Source organism: Melanerpes formicivorus, unplaced genomic scaffold, assembly GCF_026170545.1.
Source record: "Melanerpes formicivorus ecotype bairdi unplaced genomic scaffold, bMelFor1.0.p_v2 SCAF_154, whole genome shotgun sequence".
In the NCBI taxonomy this organism is placed as follows: domain Eukaryota; kingdom Metazoa; phylum Chordata; class Aves; order Piciformes; family Picidae; genus Melanerpes; species Melanerpes formicivorus.
In genome coordinates this window covers 567,450-594,295 of record NW_027142506.1, presented here as the reverse complement: position 1 = coordinate 594,295, position 26,846 = coordinate 567,450, and the positions used below count along the sequence as shown (strand labels likewise).

At 47.9% G+C, this 26,846-nt stretch overlaps 1 protein-coding gene across 1 annotated transcript; it reads right to left on the bottom strand.

Moving 5' to 3' along the window:
• Positions 1–609: 609 nt before the first annotated feature.
• On the bottom strand, positions 610–20,762 carry TBX15 (T-box transcription factor 15). Its single transcript, XM_068168678.1, has 2 exons — positions 20,669–20,762; positions 610–2,915 (listed from the first exon to the last, which is right to left on the bottom strand). Exons 1-2 carry the CDS (start codon positions 20,745–20,747, stop codon positions 2,131–2,133), a joined length of 864 nt encoding a protein of 287 aa, XP_068024779.1. The 5' UTR covers positions 20,748–20,762; the 3' UTR covers positions 610–2,130.
• Between the last annotated feature and the right edge of the window lie 6,084 nt (positions 20,763–26,846).

Below are 26,846 nucleotides of genomic sequence, written 5' to 3'. Positions count from 1 at the left end.
AGGCCTCTCCCCAGCCTTGTTGCCCTTCTCTGGACACCTTCAAGTCTCTCAATGTCCTTCTTAAACTGAGGGGCCCAGAACTGGACACAGTACTCAAGGTGCGGCCTAAGCAATGCTGAGTACAGGGGCACAATGACCTCCCTGCTCCTGCTGGCCACAATATTCCTGATGCAGGCCAGGATGCCATTGGCTCTCTTGGCCACCTGGGCACACTGCTGGCTCATATTCAGGTGGCTGTCGATCAGCACACCCAGGTCCCTCTCCGTTTGGGAGCTCTCAGCCACTCTGGCCCCAGCCTGTAGCTCTGCATGGGGTTGCCGTAGCCAAAGTGCAGCACCTGGCACTTGGACTTGTTATTTGTGTACATATTGTAAACACTTTATATTGTGTATATAATCACCTGCATTTCACCCTGCTTGTAAATATAGCTTATTTCATCTCTGCTTCTCCAACTGAGTTAGCCGTGGTTCCTTTGTGTGGAGGGGGGAGAACTGAACTTTCTCTCACCACCACACTCTGCTTGTGCCAGCACCCATGGCGATGTTTGAGAGTGTCCCATCTGTCAGCAGAGCAGCGAGGAAGCCTCACAGAGAGAGGAAAAACACCGAGGGAACAAAGGCAGAGGTTTATTTAGCGCATTCTGTGCTTGGCACTTAGAAACAGAGTTCCGTGCATAGGGCAAATCTTTATACACCTTTTTTTGTTTTTTCTTCATACATATTTTACATACCATTTTTATTGCCCTCTTTTTATATTCATAATATTGAATCCCTCACTAGGCACATAAATACATTTATCTACAACACCTCACAACAACAACAACAAATCTCAATAATATCTGTGTTCTGTTACTTGGTATTTGCATTTTTTTTTTTCCACACAACTTTAAATGCATAGCTTGCACCAAGCTACAATTGTTTTCTTATTCTTAAAGGATTTGAAGGAAAGAAAAAGGAGAAGAAGAAGGAAAGAAAAATCAGAAAAGAAAAATGTCAAAAGGCAAGAATCTATTTGGTTAGGCACTTTCAGGGCATGGTTTAGTGGGCACGGCAGTGGTGTGGTGGTGGTTGGGCTTGGTGGTCTTAGAGGTCTTTTCCAGCCTTAATGATTCCATGGTTAAACAGAGGTCATGTGGCAGGCAGGAGGCTGGCAAATAGTCGACCTTCCTGTTTCTGAAATGCTAATGGCTTTCTCTAGCAGCTCTTGCATGCATGGTGAAGGAGGTCAACTGTAGTTCTTCAAAGCAGAGCTCTCTTTTCTCATTGCTCTTCCCTGTGAGCTCAGTCTGGACAGTTTCCTCCCACTGGGTTGAGTACTAGTAGGACACATTCCCCCACAAAGGCTGTCAGACGTTCAGTTTGGGTGCAGCACTTTGGGTCATGTCTACAGGAGCTCCCCCATGCATCTTTCTGAAGATCAGTCCCCACTTATGTCTGAGGCTCACTTGTGGGTTAAAACTTTTCTCTCTCTTTCTCACATCTCCATCTGTAGGCTGGCTGCTGGAAAATTTGATCCTACCAATTGGGTAGAGCCGTGGTGAAAATGCAGGAACCTCTTTTGGAGGAGAAGCCCCAGCCCAGCAGTGTCATTCCTGTGCTACAGTGGGTGAAGGACCCATGGACCACTGTCAGCTTCCATAATGGGCTTAGCCACTCCAGCAATGAGGAACAGTCTGGGAAGGAGGAGGTCTTTAAAGCCATGGGCAATGCAGCTTCAGAGGATGAAGCCTTGGGAGACTGCTGTTCTTCAACATCCAGAGGAGACAGCACAGAAGGACAGCTGCCTCCACGTTGAGAGCTCATGCTAGCTGAGAGTTAATGCACAAAGGGTATATTCAGCTGCTCATCTCCAGCTTCTCATTGAAGTCATGTCCTTCTCTCTGCAATGTCCAGAAAAAGCAGACACTCTGTGCCAGGTCTGGAGGTCCTGGGCTACAACAAACTGCAATGGCAGTCAATGGAGGCTTTTCACAAGGTTCTGTTGGGCACACCTAGATGGCTTGTGTTCTTATTGATCATTACAATATTAGTTCCACTATAAGTTTGAAGGCAAAAAGGTTCTGGGATGAGTTTCCCCCTGGAAAGGATGAAGGTCCAGCTGCCTTCGATGTCCAAGGAGAGGCGTGGCTTGTTAGACCATGTGCACAGACATCTGTGAGGAGGAGCCCTGAACCCCCCCATACTGTCTGTTGTCACAGGCATTGGCCGTCTGCTGGTTGCTGGAGGGAGGGCTGATCATGTGCATCCCGTGATCCATCCCTGTGGAAAGGTATTGCCTCTCTCCAAAGGCCCCGCTGGAAGGGGAAGAGCAGAGTAAAGTGCTTTGGGAGGTGGTGAGTTTCTCTGGGCTTGCTGCCAGCCTGGGGGAAGCAGGGAAATTGTATCCATAGAGGTTGTAGGGATTATGCAGGGAGAAGGCATTGTAGGAGCTCTGCTGCATGTGGCCACCACCGAACATGTGTGAAGAGGAGGAGGTGGAGGCAGGGTTGCCAGCTTGCATGACATACTGAAACTGGGAGCTGGGGAAGGATCCCAGCTGGCCACTGTACGCCTCCATCTTGCTGTTGCTGGGCAGGGAGGAAGCAGTTGGCATTCCTGAGATCAAGGATGGAGTCCTCTGAGGCATGAAGGTTTCGGAGGGCTGCGAGGCAGCAGCGGTGCCGCTCTGCAGCCGGTTGTAGGCACCATCGCTCAGCCCTGGGTAGCTCTGCAAGGCAGCCATGTTGCTCCTGGCACAGGGGGGATAATCAGACAGGTTGAGGTTGCAAAGCTGACTCTCCCGGCAGCCGACATTGAACGTGTTTGGGGCCAGGTGGAAGGCCGGAGGGGAGCAGGATGGAGAGAGAAGGTGAGAGGAAGCAGAGGGCGATGGAGTCCCCGTGCTGGAGGTGGTTGGGGAGGTGCCTGTGCTGCCTCCTGAAAGACAAAATAAAACAAAACAAAAAAGCACAAGGGAGGATGTTCAGAGCCTGGGATCACAGCTGCAAAATGAGTAGGTCTCATTAGGAAACAACTTGGTTTAATAAAGAAACCAGGGTGGTAAAATGGCCACTGGAAAACTCAACCTTTCTTGGCAAGGGCCCTCGCTGTATTAATAGCATCCCTGGTCTTTCCTGCTGCTTTTCTGTCATGGCTTTGTTTTTCAACTGAGGTTTTCCTCCCTTTTAAAATAGGATAGGGAAGCAAGCTCACCACAGAGCAATCCAAGGCAGCAGGAAAGGCTGCAAGGAAGCATTACTTCACCAGTCAAGAGGTCTGCCTTGTCCAGGCATGCTTGTCCAGTCTTTTTTCTTTTTAGGGATAAAAAAAAAGAAGCCTTTTCTGCTCTCTCCTGGCCTGAAGGGGAAGACTACCACTCAGTGAGCTGCATGGCCTCACTGCAAACATGCTTTATCATCCATTCTGGGGGCTTGCAACAGGAAGTGCCAGGAAGCAGGCTGGACTTCTGCACCACTGGACAGCTTTTTCAGATGGCTCATGGTGCAGCAGTACTGGTGGAAGGCAGGAATAAGCACTAAAATGAAGTGAGACTGTGGGCTGCTCTTCAGAGTGGAGGAAGGGGATGTGTCAGGGTTTTCAGTCACATACTTTAATTCTAAGAGGGGTCCCATTTGTGGTGTCACTCCTGTTAACAAAATATTGACATATGTGCACGTCAGTAGTACCAATGTATTACATCACATTGATACTATGACTAATAGAAATTACTATTTTCCATAGCAGGGATGCTCACATGGTCTGACCTGGGAAAACAGGGGGTTTGACCTGGGTTTTGGTCAAAACAATACTGTTAGTGCCTTTGGTAGTACTGCCAAGAACAGTCACAAATGGAAAGTAAGGATTTGATGATACTAAACACCTTTTCCAAACAAAACAATTCATGGAAACATAGAATCAATAAGGTTGGAAAAGACCTCAAGGATCATCAAGTCCAACCTATCACCCAACACCTCAGGACTAACTAAACCATGGCTTCAAGTGCCACATCCAATCCCCTCTTGAAATATCCCTGGGCAGCACATTTCAATAGCCAGTTACTCTTTCTGGGAAGAACTTTCTCCTCACATCGAGCCTAAACTTCCCCTGGCACAGCTTGAGACTGTGTCTTCTTGTTGTGGTGCTGGTTGCCTGGGAGAAGACACCAACCCCCACCTGGCTGCAACCTCCCTTCAGGTAGTTGTAGAGAGCAAGAAGATCTCCCCTGAGCCTCCTCTTCTCCAGGCTAAGCAACACCAGCTCCCTCAGCCTCTCCTCACAGGGCTGTGCTCCACACCTCTCCCCAGCTTTGTTGCCCTTCTCTGGACACATTCCAGCAACTCAACATCTTTCCTAACCTGAGGGTCCCAGAACTGGACACAGGACTCAAGGTGTGGCCTAACCAATGCAGAGTACAGGGGCACAATGACTTCCCTGCTCCTGCTGGCCACACTATTCTTGATGCAGGCCAGGATGCCTTTGGCCTTCTTGGCCACCTGGGCACACTGCCGGCACATGTTCAGCCAGCTGTCAACCAGTACCCCCAGGTTCCTTTCTGCCTGGCTGCTCTCCAGCCACTCTGACCCCAGGCTGTAGCTCTGCATGGAGTTGTTGTGGCCAAAGTGCACACTCAGCACTTGGACTTGTTGAATGCCATCCTGTTGGACTCTGACCATCTGTCCATCCTGTCAAGGTCCCTCTGCAGAGCCCTTCTACCCTCTAACAGATCAACTCCTGCCCCCAACTTGGTGTCATCTGCAAATTTACTGATGATGGACTCAATCCCCTCATCCATATCGTCTATGAAGATATTGAACAGGATGGGGCCCAGCACTGATCCCTGGGGCACACCACTGGTGCCTGGCTGCCAGCTGGCTGTGGCACCACTCACCACCACTCTCTGGGCCCAGCCTGCAGCCAGTTCCTAACCCAGCTCAGAGTGCTGCTGTCCAAGCCACGAGCTGACAGCTTGGCCAGGATACAAGTGGTAAGATGAGAGGAAGTAGCCTCAGCTTATTCCAGGTGGGGTTTAGACTGGAAACTAGAAGAAACATCTTCTCTGAAAAGGTTTTCAAACACTGGAACAGGCTCCCCAGGGAGGTGGCTGAACCACTATCCCTGGAGGTATTTCAAAGATGCAGAGATGTGGTGCTGAGGGACATGGTTTGGCACCGGACTTGATAGAGAATGGTTGGACTCAAAGATCTTAAAGCTCTTTTCCAACCAAAACAATTCTGTGAAGAAGCTGATGGTACAATTTTGAGCTCGAGAAGGGATTATTTATAGACAAGCTTCTGAGTTAGAGGAAACTTCCATGGTCAACTAGGAAAATGAATTCTGTGCTTAAGGGCGTGCAGTCTTCTGGGGTGAAACATTTTTGCCAGTGTGCTTGAATTACTCTCTTTGCTGACAGTGTTTGGAGAAAAGGCATCTACAGGTATGAACATTGAATGATGTGTCTCAAATAAAATATGTAGAATAAATTAACAACTGCAATGTTTGCATTTCAATCTTCCTTCACCCCACAGTTAGCCATTAAGGACTGTGCAGAAGAGACTCACATTGGTTACCTAGAGCACAAGGCTTCAAACATCTGCTAAGGAGTTGTGGTGAAGTTGTACCCACAACTGAGGCTTTGGCTCCACAGAGGAAGTAGAGATCTCTGATAGGCAATTGTGAAGGTTGCTTAATGGTCCCCAAAGTGAGAATTCCATGTTTCAGGTTAACCCCAAAGAGAGACTGAAGTGATTCTGCTCTGAATTATCCCTGTTTGCAGGCCAGGGGGAAAACCCTGAGCTGACAACGCAGTAGTTAGGATACAAAGTTAAAAAAATAGGTTTTCTCTGTAACTTTAAAAGGGGAAGGAGGTGAGAGACCAGCAGGAGAAAATGACAGACCTGAGGACTCTCTTTCAAGAACATTTTGCATCTAATGCCAACCACAATGACAGGATGCAGCACACCTCTGCCACAAAGCACAACAAGGAAACCTGAGGAGCTTGTTTATTTGCAGAATAATATTGACACCTTTCAGTGGAATGGGAAACAATACAAAGCAAGGCCCATATCAGCTCATTCTCTTCCTAAGGCAAACAGCTACACTCTACTCTGAAGGACGTTTCTTACCCATTCATTGAGACTCTTGAATGTGTCCAGAGAAGGGTAACAAAGCTGGGGAGGGGTCTGGAGCACAGCCCTGTGAGGAGAGGCTGAGGGAGCTGGGGTTGCTTAGCCTGGAGAAGAGGAGGCTCAGGGCAGACCTTATTGCTCTCTACAACTACCTGAAGGGTGGCTGTAGCCAGGTGGGGTTGGTTTCTTCTCCCAGGCAACCAGCACCAGAAGAAGAGGACACAGTCTCAAGCTGTGCCAGGGGAAGTTTAGACATGAGGTGAGGAGAAAGTTCTTCACTGAGAGTTGTTAGCCATTGGAATGTGCTGCCCAGGGAGGTGGTGGAGTCACCATCCCTGGAGGTGTTCAAGAAGGGATTGGATGTGGCACTTGGTGCCATGGTTTAGTAGTCATGAGGTGTTGGCTGACAGGTTGGACTTGATGATCTTTGGGGTCTTTGCCAACCTTATTGATTCTATGATTCTATGATTCTTACCCATTTTTGCTGGCAGCACCAAGTAGGGGGCCAAATGCAACCTGGATTTTGTGAAGTTATAATTTGGACTGCAGCTGTTACAAAGCCAGCCAAATACCCCTAGAGACGGCAGCAATCCCAGCAAGTGCATCCACACCATGCCACAGTCCCCAATATACAGATGTGTGTGTCATCTTAATGCAAGGCATAGATACAAACCAATCTAGTTAAACTGATACACAAGATTATGTTTAGGTCTGCTTTAAGGCAGCTGAACTCACATTTAAGCAAGAACAAAATTAATCCCTCAATGCTTTTCCTCTCTTTCCTTTCTCTACCTGCTGTTCCCCCTAGAAATTGTTGCCAACACCAACAGCATTTAACAGTGAAGCCAAAGTATCTCTCACCTCCACACTTGTCATGACTCCAAAGTGATGAATTACTATTGTCTCCAGTCTCCAGAAAAACATTTTTGGCTCTGCATGAATCAGTCTCAGACACATTAGCCAGCCACATTTGTATAAAATATAAGGTTCCAAGCTTCAAAGCCCCTTCCTTTGCATCTGAACCCTGCTCAGCATGGCTGGTCCTAGAACCACAGAACTGTTAAGGCTGTGAAAGACCTCTAATGAACGTGTTTCGTAGTTTCATAGTTTCATTCAGGGTTGGAAGGGACCACAAGGATCATCTAGTTCCAACCCCCCTGCCATGGGCAGGGACACCCTACACTAGATCAGGCTGGCCAGAGCCTCATCCAGCCTGGGCTTAAACACCTCCAGGGACGGGGCCTCGACCACCTCCCTGGACAACACATTCCAGGGTTTCACCACTCTCATGGTGAAGAACCTCCTCCTCACATCTAGCCTGAATCTCCCCACCTCCAGCTTCATTCCATTCCCCCTAGTCCTATCACTCCCTGAGATCCTGAGCAGTCCCTCCCCAGCCTTCCTGTAGCCCCCTTCAGATACTGGAAGGCCACAATTAGGTCACCTGGGAGCCTTCTCTTCTGCAGACTGAACAGCCCCAACTCCTTCAGTCTGTCCTCACAGGAGAGGTGCTCCAGCCCTCTGATCATCCTTGTGGCCTTTCTCTGGACACGTTCCAGCACCTCCACATCCCTCTTGGAATAGGGGCTCCAGAACTGGAGGCAGTACTCCAGGTGGGGTCTCAGCAGAGCTGAGCAGAGGGGGAGAATCACCTCCCTTGCCCTGCTGGCCACACTTCTCCTGATGCAGCCCAGGATCTGATTGGCTTTCTGGGCTGCAAGTGCAAGTGTCTGTCCACACAGTGCCCTGCCATTAATGCCCAGGGCTTAGCCAAGCACTGGTGACATCCTGAAATGAGGCTGCTCTCTCTACAGGCATACAAGTGATAACTAAGTTGACCTCCTCAAAAGGATAAGGTCATTTCCAAAGAGGAGAAGTGGAGAATGATTAGTACAAGAAAGCTCAAAACCTGCAAACTGGACTGAAAAGTAAGAAGGGAAGGTGAATGAAATCATGGAGGGACACAGAGAAACTCTGTGGAGAGAGTGGAGTCTAAAGGCAAACCTTCTTCTGCATGCCAGCATTCCTTCTTGTGACACTGCCTAGAAATTCTGGCTGTGCACCAGTGTCAAATATCTTTACCCACAAGGGTAAGGGAAAAATACAGCTTCTCTCCTGGGTACAAATAAGAGCTGTCATTAAACTTCCCCTCAAGTAGCTTCTGACTAGTCTCACCTTCCTGCCACCTTTGTCCTTCCAAGCCTTGGTAATGGTGCTGTCTCTCTACATGTTCCCAGTAGACCTTTGCTTTTCCTTTATCTAAGACTGAGCTTGTCTTAAGCACATGAGGTGGTTTGAGCCTTAACTGGGGCCTAAGAACTCAGATGGGGGCAAGGCTGAGAATCCTCCCCGCTCCTCCTCCCTCCTCTTTCCAAATAGAGAGAAAAAGAGGAAGGGAGCAAATCCACCAAGAAATAATTTGGGTTCGACTTGCAAGTAGAGAGATAAAGAATTTACTTTATGTAAAAAGAACAAGCAGGGTTCACAAGGGTAAGGAACAAGGATGGATGGGAAAGGGAAAGAAATATGAAATACAGAACCAGTCCTTTGCAAAGTGTGGAAGCAGCAGGGAGGACCACGTGGCAGGGAAGCAGCAAGCCAGCAGCAACTCTCTCTCTTCCCTGCGAGGCAGAAGGAAGACAGCAATGGTTGCAATGTCCTCCCCTTTAACCCTGCTGGATGTGGGGGCAGGAGGAGTGGAACAGACCAAGTCAGTTTCCCAGGGGGAAAACACTCTCCAGGGAGGGCAAAAACTCTCACAAGCCCTCCACCCCTGCTTCCAGGATGGGTGTAGCCCCTCACAGGACAATTTCAGGGTAAACTGCAAGCTCAAACATACCAAATCCACAGGTCTGATATGTCTTAAAATGAGAGGGGTGGACTATTCTTGGAGCATCCAGCATGCCAGGGCATCCTGGCAACCAGGATCTCTTCCACATGGGACAGGCCACGTAGAGAACTTCTAACAGTACAGTGTAGATGGAAAACACATCTGCCAGCAACCAGCATTAGCCAGAAGAACTTTCTGGCAACAGTGGGGAGAGCACCAGTGCCAAGGGAGTCTGAAGCAGTTGTGCATGGAAAATTTTCTGGCATCTCTCTTACAAACAGCACCATACTAGCCAGTTGACCCATAGGATAGGATAGGATAGGATAGGATAGGATAGGATAGGATAGGATAGGATAGGATAGGATAGGATAGGATGGAATGGAATGGAATGGAATGGAATGGAATGGAATGGAATGGAATGGAATGGAATGGAATGGAATGGAATGGAATGGAATTAACCAGGTTGGAAAAGACCTTCAAGATCAAGTCCAACCTATCACCCAACACCATCTAATCAACTAAACCATGGCACCAAGTGCCTCATGCAGGCTCTTCCAAAACCCCTCCAGTGATGGTGACTCCACCACCTCCCTGGGCAGCACATTCCAATGGCCAATCTCTCTTTCTATGAAGAACTTCTCCCTAGCCCAACCCCTTTTATCTGAAGGAGACACAAATCACACTTAGCATTCCACTAAGGCTTATTTGGCTTGTTAATGTTTCCCAGTATCAGCCACCACCATGACCTGCAGTGCCTCCATTCAAACCTCTCAGTCCTTGAAGTCCTTGCTTAGTGCAGAGATGGGGAGCAAGTGTAAACTGAAGCTGCAGTCAGCATAAGGCATCTGAACGTGAGCCACATGCTCTGTGCAACAGCAAAGTGTCACCAGGCAGTCAAGAGTGTTAGTTTGGGCAACTTGATTGATGCCATTATCTGACCACATCAGCAACCTGCAGCTCTATAATACAGTTAAGAAGAGAGGTGGCTAAGGGTACTGAGATCTTGTGCTTTGACCTTCTGACAAGGATGGGAAGTGTGAGGGTATTTGTCTTAAGATTTTACATTTCAGTGTGTCAGTCATCACAAAGTTATTATTTGAGTGTAAACTCTACTTAAACAGCTCATCCTGCTTCCACCTACAGTCTTGTTTAGCCTGGAGAAGAGGATGCTCAGAGGAGACCTTATTGCTGTCTACAACTACCTGAAGGGAGGTTGTAGCCAGGAGGGGGTTGGTCTCTTCTCCCAGGCAAACAGCACCAGAACAAGAGGACACAATCTCAAGCTGTGCCAGGGGAGGTTTAGGCTGGAAGTGAGGAGAAAGTTCTTCACAGAAAGAGTAATTCGTCATTGGAATGTGCTGCCCAGGGAGGTGGTGGAGTCACCATCCCTGGAGGTGTTCAAGAGGGGATTGGATGTGGTACTTGGTGCCATCGTTTAGTTGTCATGAGGTGTTGGGTGAGAGGTTGGACTTGATGATCTCTGAGGTCTTTTCCAACCTTACTGATTCTATGATTCTCATGGTCATAGATACAAGTTGCAGGATCTGCATGGTCAGAGTATATGGGCAAGCCTGCACTCAGCTGAACAGGACGGTGTCTAGCCCACATCCTCAGCCCCACCATCCTCTGCCATCTTCAGATGTGAGCAAGGCCTAGCCCAAAGGCCAGATGCTTGGAAGCAATTCTTGCACACCTTTGCTGATCAGTCTCCTGAGGGAGCCACAGCCACTCCTCTGGCACATGCCCAACACATTGGCATCTCCACTGTGTGACAGCCATGTGGCTAAGCACTTGAAGGTCCTGGAAAGAGAGGCTGTGGCCACTAGTCATTCACCTGGCTCATAGCTCTCCTGGCACTTGAGCTAATACACCTTCCTAAAAGGCTGGTTAGAGTCACTTGGGCACAGAGCCACACTAATGAAGCTCTCCAGCTTTCCAGATGGAGCTGGCTGGGAGCTGGCATCTGTCTGGCCAGTATGGAGCACAGCCAGAGGAGCCTGGCCATGCAGACATACACTGTCACTCCTGAAAGGTCTGATTTTGGTGAAAACTTGACAGATGTGTACACATCTGTAAAGGAACTTTCTAAAGCATGGGAGAGACCAACTCTTCCCAGACCTTTTGCCATATTCTATTATGCTTGAATACAACCATAAAGAAATGTGATCACACTCAAGTACAAAACCAAACAGAAACTAAAACTGAAATCCCATTGCCAGTCTGGGCACACGTACATGTGTGGACCCTAAGGATGACTTATGAAACTTACTCACTCTCTTAAAAGTCACTGCACCTTTGGTCACAAAACAAAAATGAATTATTTGACCAAAGATGGAAACATGAGATAATAACTATAGGCTGGGGTCAGAGTGGCTGGAGAGAGGCCAGGCAGAGAGGGACCTGGGGGCACTGGTTGACGGCAGGCTGAACATGAGCCAGCAGCGTGCCCAGGGGGCCAAGAAGGCCAATGGCATCCTGGCATGCATTAGGAATAGTGTGGCCAGCAGGAGCAGGGAAGTCATTGTGCCCTGTACTCAGCACTTGTTAGGCCACACCTTGTGTCCTGTGTCCAGTTCTGGGCTCCTCAGTTTAGGAAAGATGTTCAGTTGCTGGAAGGTGTCCAGAGAAGGGCAACAAAGCTGGGGAGGGGTTTGGAGCACAGCCCTGTGAGGAGAGGCTGAGGGAGCTGGGGTTGCTTAGCCTGGAGAAGAGGAGGCTCAGGGGAGACCTTCTTGCTCTCTACAACTACCTATCACCCAACACCATCTAATCAACTAAACCATGGCACCAAGTGCCTCATCCAGACTCTTTAAAGCCTTTATCAATGATCTGGACAAGAAGACTGAGTGCAGCTTTGGGAAGTTTGCAGATGGCACTAAGTTGGGAGAGGGTGTTGATTGGCTTAAGGACAGGAAGGCTGTAGCGGGGCATGTGGACAGGCTGGATGGCTGGGCAGAGACCAATTACATGAGATTCAACAAGGCCAAGTACCAGATTCTGCACTTGGGTCACGACAACTCCATGAATGCTCCAGGCCTGCGGAAGAGTGGCTGGAAAGCTGCTCAGTAAAGAAAGACCCACAGGTGTTGATTAACAGCCAGCTGAACATGAGCCAGTGTGTGTCCAGGTAGTCCAGAAGGCTAGCAGCATCCTGGCCTGTGCCAAGAATAGTGTGAGCAGTAGGACCAAGGAAGGGATTGTCCCTTCAGCACTGGTGAGGCCACAACTTGAGTCCTGAGTCCAGTGTTGGAGCTCTCACTACAAGAAAGACATAGACACACTGGAGAAGGTGCAGAGGAAGCCAGCAAAGGATCTGGAGAAGAGGTCTTGTGAGGAGTGTGTGAGTGAGCTGGCATTGTTTAGGCTGGAAAAAAGAAAGCTGAGGGGAGATCTCACCCTCTACAGGTCCCTGAAGGGAGACTGCAGTGAGGTGGGCATTGGTCTCTTCTTCTTCCTTAAAAGAGACTTGACAGGGTGCTTGGTGCCATGGTTTAGTTGATTAGGTGGTGTTGGATGATAGGTTGGACACGATGATCTTGAAGGTCTCTTCCAACCTGGTTAATTCTATTCTATTCTATTCTATTCTATTCTATTCTATTCTATTCTATTCTATTCTATTCTATTCTATTCCATTCCATTCCATTCCATTCCATTCCATTCCATTCCATTCCATTCCATTCCATTCCAAACCATTCCATTCCAATGCTATTCCTATTCTGATCTTATTCTATTCTATTCTATTCTATTCTATTCTATTCTATTCTATTCTATTCTATTCTATTCTATTCTATTCTATTCTATTCTATTCTATTCTATTCAGAAATGGCCTCAAGTAGCACCAGGTTTAGATTGGGTATTAAAAGAAGCTTCTTGACTGGGGTTGGGCGCTGGAACAGACTCTGCAAGGAGGTGTTTGAATCCCCATCCCTGGACGTGTTTAAAAATCATAGAGATCCCAGGCACAAATCCAGGCTGGGCAGTAACTGGCTGGAAAGCAGCCCTGAGGAGAGAGACTTGGGGGTGCTGGTGGACAAAAAGCTCAGCAGGAGCTCTCAGTGTGCACTTGCAGCCCGCAAAGCCAATCAGCTCCTGGGCTGCATCAGGACAAGTGTGGCCAGCAGGTCGAGGGAGGTGATCCTCCCTCTCTGCTCAGCTCTGCTGAGACCCCACCTGGAGTACTGCCTCCAGTTCTGGAGCCCCTATTCCAAGGGGGATGTGGAGGTGCTGGAAGGTGTCCAGAGAAGGGCCACGAGGATGAGCAGAGGGCTGGAGCACCTCTCCTGTGAGGACAGACCGAGGGAGTTGGGGCTGTTCAGTCTGCAGAAGAGAAGGCTCCAAGGTGACCTCATTGTGGCCTTCCAGTATCTGAAGGGGGCTACAGGAAGGCTGGGGAAGGACTTCTCAGGATCTCAGGTAGTGATAGGACTAGGGGGAATGGAATGAAGCTGGAGGTGGGGAGATTGAGGCTGGAGGTGAGGAGGAAGTTCTTCCCCATGAGAGTGGTGAAGCCCTGGAATGGGTTGTCCAGGGAGGTGGTTGGGGCCCCATCCCTGGAGGTGTTTAAGCCCAGGCTGGCTGAGGCTGTGGCCAGGCTGATCTAGTGTGGGGTGTCCCTGCCCATGGCAGGGGGGTTGGAACTAGATGATCCTTGTGGTCCCTTCCAACCCTGAATGATACTGTGATACTAAGATGTGGTGCTGACGGACATGATTTAGCACCATATTTGTTCCAGTGAGAGAATGGTTGGATTTGATTACCTTAAAGGTCTTTTCCAACCAAAAAGATCCTATAATTCTCAGAGTATCACAACCTGCTTTCTCTCTAGAGCCCTTGGCCAATTATCAAATTATTAATCCACTGGTAAAATCTTTAAAAGGTCTAAATGAGACCCAGAATGTACTTCTTGCCAAGATCGGTTGGGTTGGTAGGGGAAACATAAAAAGGGCTTTGTGGTTCCTTGAGATACAGTTCACAGGGAGGGGAAAAAAGGGAAAAAAAAAAAAAAAAGGTGTTTGGAGCAATAAATTTAAGGGGAAAGAATGTGCTGTGTGGCACAAAAGTGAAAAAATTATTAGACATTTTATTTAAGATTAGTACATTATAGAAAATGACCTTTTTCATACCTTTGCTCACATTAAAAGAGTCACTGGAATTTATGGTGAATCTAGAACAGCACAGAATAACACTTTATTTCCCTGCTTCCAGCAGGAGCAGGGAAGTCATTCTGCCCCTGTGCTCAGCACTGGTTAGGCCACACCTTGGGTCCTGTGTCCAGGTCTGGGCCCCTTAGTTTAAGAAGGACATTGAGACACTTGAAGGTGTCCAGAGAAGGGCAACAAGGCTGGGGAGAGGCCTTGAGCACAGCTCTGTGAGGAGAGGCTGAGGGAGCTGGGGTTGCTTAGCCTGGAGAAGAGGAGGCTCAGGGGAGACCTCATTGTTCTCTATAACTCCCTGAAGGGAGGTTGTAGCCAGGTGGGGGTTGGTTTCTTCTCCCAGGCAACCAGCACCAGAACAAAAGGACACAGTCTCAAGCTGTGCCAGGGGAAGTTTAGGCTGGAGGTGGGGAGAAAGTTCTTTGCAGAGAGAGTCACTCGTCATTGGAATGTGCTGCCCAGGGAGGTGGTGGAGTCCCCATCCCTGGAAGTGTTCAAGAGGGGATTGGATGTGGCACTTGGTGCCATGGTTTAGTCATGAGGTCTGTGGTGACAGGTTGGACTCAATGATCCTCGAGGTCTCTTCCAACCTTAGTTATACTGTGATACTGTGATACTGTGATACTGTGATACAGTCATGGATAGCAATCTGCTCATCACAATAACCTGTGGGAAACAGTATGTGGTACAGCAGTCATCAATGTCTCTTTTTACTCTTGGAGAGTGACACAATCCAGACTTACTGGAACTCTTGTATTCCTTTTCCCCTCCTCTCCTATAATTTCTATTTTTTAAAGCTCCCTGTTAAAGTCAAGAAACTGAGCCACATATTCTTAATAATGAGAGTCTGGATAAGGTTCAATCTACATTTTGAAAATATATTCCAATTAAAGGACTTTAATAGATCCTTGGCTTTCCCCACACCTCATTGCCATGTGCATTCAATAATCCCAAGCCCCCTTTTTTCCCTAGTAATAAGCAGACTGCAGAGCAGGTGACATCATTCTCCAGAAGGTCAGCCTCTCCTCCACTGCTCTTTTCTGAGCATTTCTTGCAAAGGTTGTTGCTTGCTTTTCTTTTTCAGGGAGGGATTTCTCTTCTTAAAACTGCCTGCAGCTCTGTGATTGTGTCAAGTGTGGTGCTTGCCCCTATAAAGTTGTGATGACTTTTGAATTGCATGCTCCAAGAGAGAGGTTTTGTTTCTATGACTGAGAGTTTCACTGGCAGAAATGTCATGTTCTTGCCCTTGGTAGGACAGCATTGTAGTCTACCTGGACTCCAGCAAGGCCTTTGGCACCGTCCCCCACAGCAAACTGCTGGCCAAGCTGTCAGCCCCTGGCTCAGACAGCAGCACTCTGAGCTGGGTTAGGAACTGGCTGCAGGCTGAGCCCAGAGAGTGGTGGTGAATGGTGCCACAGCCAGCTGGCAGGCAGGCACTAGTGGTGTGCCCTAGGGATCAGGGCTGGGCCCCATCCTGTTCAATATCTTTATTGATGGTATGGATGAGGGGATTGAGTCCATCATCAGTAAATTTGCCGATGACACCAAGTTGGGAGCAGATGTTGGTTGGTTAGAGAGTAGAAGGGCTCCGCAGAGGGACCTTGCCAGGATGGACAGATGGGCAGAGTCCAACATGATGGCATTCAACAAGTCCAAGTGCTGGGTGCTGCACTTTGGCCACAACCCCATGCAGTGCTACAGGCTGGGGTCAGGGTGGCTGGAGAGTAGCCAGGCAGAAAGGGACCTGGGGGGTACTGTTTGAAAGTAGGCTGAACATGAGCCAGCAGTGTGCCTAGGTGGCCAAGAAGGCCAATAGCATCCTGGTCTGTATCAAGAACAGTGTGGCCAGCAGGAGCAGGGAAGTCATTGTGCCCTGTACTCAGTTCTGCTTGGGCCATACCTTGAGTTCTGTGTCCAGTTCTGGGCCCCTCAGTTTAAGAAGGACATTGAGACACTTGGACGTGTCCAGAAAAGGTCTATGAGGCTTGGGAGAGGTGTGGAGCACAGCTCTGTGAGGAGAGGCTGAGGGAGCTGGGGTTGTTTAGCCTGGAGAAGAAGAGGCTCAAGGGAGACCTTCTGCTGCCCAGGGAGGTGGTGGAGTCACCATCCCTGGAGGTGTTCAACAAGGGATTGGATGTGACACTTGAAGCCATGGTTTAGTTAGTCCTGAGGTGTTGGGTGAAAGGTTGGACTTGATAATCTCTCTGCCACAGCCTCACAGAACCCCTTCCTATTGGGTAACTATGTGCTGGTTTCAATGCCTATTGGTCCAATCAATCTCTGGCAAGATTTATATATAGGCTGATTTCTAGCTGCCTATTCCTTGCTCAAGCCTTGCTTAGCCTTGCTCAGCCTTGCTGAAGTCTTGTGTGCTTGAACCTGCTTGGACCTTGTCTGGCTTGAAACTACCTTGAGTTGCATGGCCTTGAGTTGCCCAGTCCAGCGCCTGGGGTAAAGCCATGAGCATACACACCACAAGCGACAGGAGAAGCCATGAGCTTAGGAGTCAGAGCCAAGCCTGCTTCTCCTTGCCACCAGGATTCTCCTGTGCCTCAGTTCACCCAGGACTAAGCCAGTGCTTGTCACGACAGCATCGTTAACAGCCCGCTGTCTACTGAAGCCAGACCAGCCATCGATGACCCCATGGCATTTGTGCCGGCAACCTGCCATGCCTGGCTCATGAGAGTGCCCCATAGCCTCTAATACAGAGCAGCAGCACTCCCTACCTGGGTAAAACCAGTTGTGAGTAACTAATTAACTGCCTCTTTGGCATAACTGTTCTTATTGAGTCTCCCCCCTGCTGTGGTTGAGGCGATTTCACTCCTGGGGTGTTCTCTTTCCGTCCTATTCCTCCCAGTTTGCATAAAATAGTTATAATGTTATAGTTGCCCAAATCCTGCACATTCCCACTGCACATATCTTCCAACCTTACATCCAACCTTTTGATATGTTTTGGCAAGTTTCATATTAATAAAGGTTATTAATATTTTGATCAATATTGCCAAATTGTTTATAACAAAGGAAATTATATATCCTTTCTAACATGGAGACAGGAAGACCGACTGAGAGGGGGAGAGGTGACCCGACGTGACTTGGCATCTCTCATGAGGGTGCCTGAGAGGGCAGTGTGGCTGGGGGCATTCCATGAGAATCATAGAGTCAATAGGGTTGGAAAAGACCTCAGAGATCATCAAGCCCAACCTGTCACCCAACACCTCAGGACTAACTAAACCATGGCACCAAGTGCCACATCCAAATCCCTCTTGAACACCTCCAGGGATGGTGACTCCACCACCTCCCTGGGCAGCACATCCCAATGGCCAGTCTCCCTTTATGGGAAGAACTTTCTCCTCACCTCCAGCCTAAACCCCCCCTGGCACAGCTTGAGACTGTGTCCTCTTGTTCTGGTGCTGCTTGCCTGGGAGAAGAGACCAACCCCCACCTGCCTACAGCCTTCCTTCAGGTAGTTGTAGAGAGCAAGAAGGTCTCCCCTGAACCTCCTCTTCTCCAGGCTAATCAACCCCAGCTCCCTCAGCCTCTCCTCACAGGGCTGTGCTCCTGACCCCTCCCCAGCTTTGTTGCCCTTCTCTGGACACATTCAAGAGTCTCAATGTCCTTCTTAAACTGAGGGACCCAGAACTGGACACAGGACTCAAGGTGTGGCCTAACCAGTGCTGAGTACCTGGGCAGAATGACTTCTCTGCTCCTGCTGGCCACACTATTCCTAATGCAGGCCAGGATGCCATTGGCCCTCTTGGCTACCTGGGCACACTGCTGGACACTAGACACTCAAAAGTCTACTGTAGTCACCTCAGTAATTCTCACTCTTTCTGCCAGTAATTCCAAGGTCTCCAGGCCAGCATATTGGTGCTGGCCCTTGGAAGCTGTCCCAGCAGTCAGATATTAAAACAGAAAGTGCTTGTACCTTGGCTTTGCACCTATCACAAACTAGCAGCCAAGAAAAGTGTTTTGTGTTGAGTTTTGAGACCAGCATGGGGACACAACTTGAGTTGAGGGTTGAACTAAACCTAGTGGTCTGTGGTGGTCTGTACAGACCTGGCTGGTCACAAGGTACTGGCTTGCTTCCTGGTTTTTCAGCTGCCAAACTATATTAAAACAAGCTATAAATACGTGTAATATTTTCCTTTCCTAATATTACCTTACCACGTAAGCAGTAGCTGGACTTGCCACCAGGGTGTTATCTGATAACCAATGGAAGGAGAGGAGAGGAGAGGAGAGGAGAGGCATGGGAGCCTGAAAAGGGGGTGAAACAGAGGAGGGAGACTGCTTTGGCCACCAAGACCAGAAGGGGCGGCTGTTTCTATTTAGGTGGGTGATGAAAACATTACTGAATCCCTGCTTTAACCCATCTCTGACCACGTGCCCCAGCGCAACTGCTCCTCAACATGACCCTAAGCTTGTGCAAAACCTCTCCTGCCCCATGCTGTGTGGTTTGAGAAGTGTTGGGTGGTCAAGTAAAGACCACACATGGGGAGACTAACACAGCCAACAGGAGAGTTCCCTGTCCTACTCTAGTGCTGTGCCATCAGAAGAATTATTTAGCAAGTGACCTGGACTCTGAGGTGTTGACAGGGATCTGGGGTGAGGGACAGATGGCACGAAGAGATTCCTGTACTGGATCTCCTTCTGATTCTGCTCTGGTGATAGACTCATAGAAAAACAGAATCATTTTGGTTGGAAAGGACCTCTAAGGCTATGAAGCCCAACCCTCAACCCATCACCACCATGACCATTAAATCACACCCCAAAGTGTCATGTCTACATGTTTTTGAACACTTCCAGGGATGATGACTCCACCACTCCCTCAGCAGCCTGTTCCAATGCCTGACCACCCTTTCAGTAAAGATTTTTTTTCCTAATATCCAACCTTAATCTCCTCTGACACCACTTGAGGCTGTTTCCTCTCATCCTATCACTAGTTACTTGTAAGAGACAGAAGCCCACCCCACTACAACCTCCTTTTTGGGAGATGTAAAGAGCAGTAAGGTCCTACCCCCTCCTCCCTCTGGAGGAGACCATGTCATGCACATAAGGATTGAAGGTCTAGAGGGAAGTTTGGGGATGATGTGAAACTCAGGTGTGAGAGACTGGATGTGGCGAGTTCAGTATTCAGTATTCCTAAGGTTGGAAGAGACCTCAAAGATCATCGAGTCCAACCTGTCACCACAGACCTCATCACTGAGTTCACACCCATCCTAAAAAAACACAGGGTGGAGGGCTTGTGAGTTCTTTGCCCTCCCTGCAGGGTTTTTTCCCCCTGGGAAACTGAGTCTGTTCCACTCCACCTCCCTGCCCAGCTAGGGTATAAAAGGGAGGATACTGCTGCCCACTGCAGGCTTGAACCCATGGTCTCAACACTCAGAGTCCCATGCTCTACCAACTGAGCCACGTGGTCCTCCCCCCAGGGCCAGGAGGAGGGTGCAGGGGTGGGGGAAGAAAGAGCCCTGGGGGTTTTGGGTGTACCCCCAGGGTGGGGGGTGGGATGCCTTTGGGTATGCTTTGGGATCTCTCCCTCTTTTGTTTCTCTGTAAAACTTTCATTGTTTTATTTTCCATTTAAACTTTCCATCACTTTTGCAATCCGTTTGTCTGAGTCTTTCTCTTTTGCTCGTGGTGGGAGAATTGGCCTCTCAACCTACCACACTGGAGAATCATCTGCACAGAGCACTTGGGTTTGATTATTTTTACTTTGACCTTGTAGATGTCCTTTTTTTAGCACCTTTTCAGCTTGTTTCTTTTCTTGTGTGTGTATATTGGAATAATAATAATTGCAAAAGGCACCAGGTTGCTCTGATCTCTCTATTTCCACTGATCCTGTGCTTTTAGCTAGGAATAGCTGTAATGAAGTGAATGGGGAAGCCCTATTCCTGAAAAAAAAAATAGTAACACAGCCTGAAACTAGAGATGAAAGCCCTACTTAGCAAATGAGAGATGTAAAGGGCAGCAGCTATGAAAAGATACAGCATGAACAAGCGGAAAACACTTGGCCTACCCAGCAATTCCTCCCCAGACTCCTGCAGTCTCTCCAGTAAGGCCAGCAGGTTTCGAAAGCAAGGCAGCATGATCCTGGGGTGAGTCACATTTCTGGCCTCTGAAAGCTTGCAGAGGACACAGACCCCTTCTCCTTGTGTTCCCACACACATGGCAAACAGTAACTGTAAATGGAGAATAAGGTGCCTGACATGCTGGAGTGTTCCCTCAGCTTCTCTGTGGCCCCTCTTCATGCTTAACTAGTGGCTGTTCACCTAATCCTTCCTGCATTTCCTTCTAGCTCTTAGTCACAGAATCACCAAGGTTGGAAAAGACCTCAAGGATCATTTTAAGATTCTAGCTGTAGCACTGAGGACACCAGGGAGATTAATTTGCTCCGTTGCACATTGTAAGGCACAGCCTGTCCACCATTTCCATCCATCCTCTCTGTGCCTTCGTAGCAGTCAAAAGGTCAACAAGCTGTGTGACACCCCCATCCTGGCCACTGGCCACACAGCAGAGCATACTGCTGCTCTTACACCCTCCTCTTCTGCTCTTTATACAGCTCTTTGCATGCCCTTTGTATGCTCACCTTGCTGCTTCTGCATGGTAGTAAAGTCTTCAAAGGTGAGAGTGCGCACAGGGGGCCTCCAGAACGCGTAGGTCTCCATAATGGCCTCCAGCCCCGTCCTATACAATGAAAACAAGGAGAGAAGAGGAATGTCAGTCAGCTGGCAAGGGTATCAGCTTCAGGGAAAGAGGGCTCTGACCTCACTTCACAGGCTACCAGCAGCCACTGAAAGGTCACCTTGGCATCTGTGAATTCCTGAAGCGAGCCTTCCTGCGCAGGTGCTGGTGGCTGGAGTGAAATGAAATTTCTCCAGCCCAGGACTGCAGAGGTTGCTAACAGTCTCTCAGTGTCTTTCACTTTTTGCACAAAGATCCCAAACTTTCTGGCTGTTTTGCAGGGGACACACGACCATTAGCTCCTCAAGACATGTTTTGTCATAGACTTAGACCTCCACACTTTGTGGTTGCTGATGAGGGAGGTTTGGGATTCAGCCCACAGAATGAGAGGGGTTTTGTGAATCACCCTTCCCCACTACTTTGTAGTTCTGGACGCTGTTCTGAAGTGCTATGGGAAGCCATCAAAAGGGGAATTTCCCTGGTTTTGGACTTCAACTGGAAATGAAAGATCCTTTTTTATGTAAGATCTGTGGCTTCTCTGTTTTGGGTCCCTAATTCACTTCTAAGACACTATACCAAAAAGAAAACTCCATAGGAGGACCTATCCTCTCTGAAGGGCTGTGGTCTCAGATTTGGTCTTATTTTCATTACAGAATGACATCTCTGCTGAAAGTCTCTAACTCTACAGCTCAGTGAGGACACAGGTGCATTATCAGTGGAAAAAAAACAAACCAACAAACAAGCATGTTCTTCATGAGACAATATCCTGGAGGTTCTTCCCAGGAAAGGGTGTCCTCTGTGAAAGCTGCAGGTTGCTCTGTTCCTCATCCCTCACCTTCTGCTTCTTTTACAGAGTGAGGTTATAGCCCTCACTCTGAGTGAACATGACTAGAGATGCTTCATGGAATGCAAGAATGTATCCTCTCTCCATGGAGAAGGCTATAACATCCCCAAAACATCTCATGGGGTGTTGAGCTGATGCTCTGATACTGGAGCTGCCTTTTTACTCCTGAAAATGTCTTTCTGCATGTGCCCTCTCTCACTCAGTTAACTTTCCAAAGTCTCCCCGGAAGCTCAGATGCTTTAAATACATTGGAGTTGGCAAACCAAACTCTGTATTTTAAGAGGAGGTTTAGAAGAGAGGTTGTTGCATGGTGTTTATTAGCTGCTAAGCTGTTACAAGTAGAAACAGAAGACATCTCTGCATAGCAGTCTCACACCAGTGCTGAGCACATTACAGCACAACTATCCGGTTAATACAGGGGCCTCTGTCAGCTTATGGAGCTCAGAGGCAACGAGGCAGTGCAGAATGTGAACACATCTGCAAAGTTCAGCTCTGGGTGCAAAAGCAACTCTTTGACTACTGGTATCACCCCCTGGATTTCCTCCACTCCACGTGTGAGAAAGTCACACATGTTCAAAGTCCATATGCTGGGAAGAGAGCTGTACCTTTTTACACGCTCATGAAACAATCCCCAGGCTGAATCCAAGGGAGAACTTTCTGGTACCATATAAGGCAGCATAAAATGCCCTAAGCAAGCTGCAAAATGCAACAAGACCTGCTGTCAAAAATGCTTGCCTTGATGGTCAAAACCAAGTAATGTATCCTGAAACACAGACTGAAAGTTCCAGCTGCGCTCATCCAGCTGCTCTGTGCCTGCCACAAGGATGGTGTGGGGGGATGCAGGGAGGCAGCTCACTGAAATCCATCTTCACACAGTCTGTCCCAGTCATTAGATTCCTATGCACGTAACCCTGCTCTGCACTAGAATCATAGACTCATAGACTCATAGAATCAATAAGGTTTAAAAAGACCTCAGAGATCATCAAGTCTAACCTAGCACCCGACACCTCAGGACTAACTAAACCATGGCTTCAAGGACCATGTCCAATCCCTTCTTGAACACCTCCAGGGATGGTGACTCCACCACCTCCCTGGGCAGCACATTCCAATGACCAATCTCTCTTTCTGTGAAGAACTTTCTCCTCACCTCCAGCCTAAACCTCCCCTGGCACAGCTTGAGACTGTGTCCTCTTGTTCTGGTACTGGTTGCCTGGTAGAAGAGACCAATCCCCACCTGGCTACAACCTCCCTTCAGGGAGTTGTAGACAGCCATAAGGTCTCCCCTGAGCCTCCTCTTCTCCAGGCTAAACAACCCCAGCTCCCTCAGCCTCTCCTCACAGGGCTGTGCTTGAGACCGCTTCCCAGCCTCATTGCCCTTCTCTGGATATGTTCAAGTGTCTCAATGTCCTTAAACTTACTGACTTCTAGCTCTGCTCTTATGACTCCCTTCTAGTAAACTCCAGCTCCTAATGAAGGTGAGTCAGGAAAGCAGCAAAGGCAGGATAACCTATTACCCTTGCTCCTGCCTGGTGTCTGCATCATTCTCAGCAAAACTTGATCCAAAGTCCAAAGTTTCTAGCTCTCTATCTATCACGCTCCACTATATATATCAACATAATTCTTGCAAGCACTACATAATTCACACAGTAAAAGAGAAAAAAATAGAAGAGAGATAATAGGAGAAAATAAAAAGAAGAAATCATAGCACCATTAAGGCTGGAAAAGACCTCTAAGATCATCCAGTCCAACCCTCAACCCAACACCACCATGCCCACTAAACCATGTCTCAAAGTGTCATGTCTACATGCTTTCTGAACTCCTCCAGGAATGACAACTCCACCACCTCCCCTGGGCAACCTGTTCCATTGCCTGACCATTGTTTCAGTCCAGAAATTGTTCTTAGTATCCAATCCAAACCACCCATGGTGCTGCTTGAGGCCATTCCCTCTCATCTTATCACTTGTTACTAGACCAACACTCGCTTGGGTCCAGTCTCCTTTCAGGGAGGAGAGATCCATGTCCACCTATGTCCAGCCTTCTTGGGAGGAGAGATCAATGTCCACCTATGTCCAACCTCCTTTCAGGGAGTTGTAGAGAGCAAGAAGGTCTTCCCTCAGCCTCCTTTTCTCCACACTAAACAACCCCAGTTCCTACAGCCACTCCTCACAAGTCCTGTTGTCCAGACCCTTCATCATCTTTGTTGACCTTCTCTGGACTTACTCCACCATCTCAATGACTTCCTTGTAGTGAATGCCCCATAACTGAACCCAGTACTCAAGCTGTGGCCTCACCAGTGCTGAGTACAAGACAACATTTTCCCTGGTCCTGCAGGTCAACACTCATACCCAATTTGGTGTGATGTCATCCATAAATTTACTGAGGGTGCACTCAATCCTCTTGTCCACATCATTGGCAAAGATGTTAAACAAGACTGGTCCCAAAAGTGAGCCTTGGGTAACACTTCTTGTTACTGGCTCCTAACTGGAGGTAATGTCACTCACTGCAAATAAGAGAGTAAATCAAGAATAATATGATGCTCACAACAGCTGGACTCACTGTGCCTGTGGGCTGACAGAGGGTAAAAGGCAGCACTGAAGGTACTGTATGAGTGTGCTATTCCTGCCTGGTATGCCAGGTCTTCCTGGCCCAAATGAGACTCCTTTACTCTCCCAGAGGTGTGCACATGCTGAACATGCATTACAAAACAACCTTTCAAGGCATCTTGGTGACAGAGCTCAAAGTTATGTCCAGTTTTCCCACACACAAATTTAGATCCCCATAGACTAAGTCATCCTTCTTTTTCTCATAGGTTTGCTTTGATATTTTCCTTTCTGCAGAGCAACCTTCTTTCTTCACAGAAAGAGAGATTGGCCATTGGAATGTGCTGCCCAGGGAGGTGGTGGAGTCACCATCACTGGAGGTGTTTAGGAAGAGACTTGATGGGGTGCTTGGTGCCATGGTTTAGTTGATTAGATGGTGTTGGGTGATAGGTTGGACTCAATGATCTCAAAGGTCTCTTCTAACCTGGTTAATTCTATTCTACTCCACTCCTATTCTATTCTATTCTATTCTATTCTATTCTATTCTATTCTATTCTATTCTATTCTATTCTATTCTATTCTATTCTATTCTATTCTATTCTATTCTATTCTATTCTATTCTATATGTGTTTTTTAAATAGTATCTAAGCAGAGCACATGCTTACAGAGCTTTCACATCCTTCAGACAAGATCTATGAGACAGCCACCACATGTGCTAACCTGACAGTCACCTACTACCCTGTGGATGGAGTCTTGCAATGAAAGAAGATTCAGCCATGCAAAAACCAGCTTTGGTGAGAAGGCAACACCACCTTCGTGTGACTGAGATTGAAACTTTGTCCCCAAACTTTCAATATTTTTTCCCCCCTGCCTGTTATATTGCTGGATTATAAAGCAAATGTTAAGGTGAGGTAGTGTGAATCAAGAGACTTTATTGCTGACATCTTTTACAACTCTCTCTCCTATAGCTCTCTACAACTATCTGAAAGGAGGTTGTAGCCAGGTGGGGGTTGGTCTCTTCTCACAGGCAACCAGCACCAGAACAAGAGGACACAGTCTCAATCTGTGCCAGGGGAGGTTTAGGCTGGATGTGAGGAGAAAGTTCTTCCTAGCAAGAGAGATTGGCCATTGGAATGTGCTGCCCAGGGAGGTGGTGGAGTCGCCATCCCTGGAGGTGTTCAAAAAAGGATTGGTTGCGGCACTTGAAGCCATGGTTTAGTTAGTCATGAGGTGTTGGGTGATAAGTTGGACTTGATGATCTCTGAGGTCTTTTCCAACCTTATTGATTCTGTGATTTATTACTCTGATTTGACACCCACATACCCAGAGCTGTACCACAGACCTCCAATTACAGTATGGAAAGCTGTCTCTCTCCCAGTCAGCAGAAATACTGGAGTGCTCTTCTGTGTGTGTTCCAGCCCCCAGCAGAGAAGACAAATGCCATCTGACCAACAAAAAGACATTTTGGTATAGAAATAAATGCTGACAGAAACTTCTCTGGGGCTTTGGCTAGGCCTGCTGGTACCAAGTGTGCTGAAGGTTATTATGCAGCATCCACTTTCTCTTCCAAAGAAGTGCACTGAAACATTGACTTCAAGTTGCCTATCAGGCCATAAACCTTCCCCTCTCACACCATCTTTATGAAGGAAGCAAAGCAAAGAAAAAAGAGGTATCAGAAGAGGACTCACTGCCAGCTTTATTTTAATAAGGTCAGTCCTTTAAAAGGTATCCAAGAATTCTCTCTTTTTCATTCATTCCTTTATTTTTAGTGCTATAAAGTTTTAATAATCAGCAATAAATGAAACAGTTCTATTGTCTGAAAAAATGGAAAAAAGATGTATGAGCTATCTGTGCACCTTCATAATCCATCCCATATGGCTGACCTCGCTGTTCCTGCTGCATGCAGGATCCAGGTCATCGTTTCATTGTTCACTGGGGAGGCAAAATTGGCTCCAAGTGCCCTCCTGGCTCTCTTTTCCTAGACAAAACCTCAAAGAGCATTTAAAGCACAAGCAATGTTTGTTCACTTCAGCTGCCTATATCTCAAAGCAAAGGACTGTTTCTCGCCTTCAGCCCACTGGGTTTCCTGACTGCTGTCCCTTCTGGCTTCCCCCTGGATAAGGAGGCTCCCATGAACAACCCACTATCAAATGAACTTTACTCAGCCTCCAAAAATAGGCTCTGTGGCATTAAACCTTCACCCTTGCTACCCTAGCATTTGGCTAGCTGAGCTCCATATGTCAAAAACTCTAGTCCTCAGCCTCTTGCAGGAGAGCAGCTAAGTTGTACCTGCCTTGTATGTACTTTACATAGATGTCCCTTCATCACTTGAACCAGCTCTCAGTTCATTTTTACAGGTGCTTCACATGCTTTTGCAGATAAAGGAAATAGGAACAAAAAATCCACAGAGGGAATATCTAATAGCAAGAAGTCATATTTGGCCTTCTAACACAGGATAAATCCCCAGTCCATAAAGGCTAATGACCAGATTGCTAAACACCATTGATCAGCATTGTTTGAGTGCTTAGACTGCAAAACAATATCCAGCTGCTGAGCTGTTTGTGTCTTGCCCTGTGAGATACCTCCCTGCTCCTTCTCCCAACACAAGGAGCAGTTAGCTGTGAGGAAGACAACCATGCAAACAAATGAAGGAGATCCAAGAAGGGATTCACTAAAAGATTGCTTCCACAGATGGATAC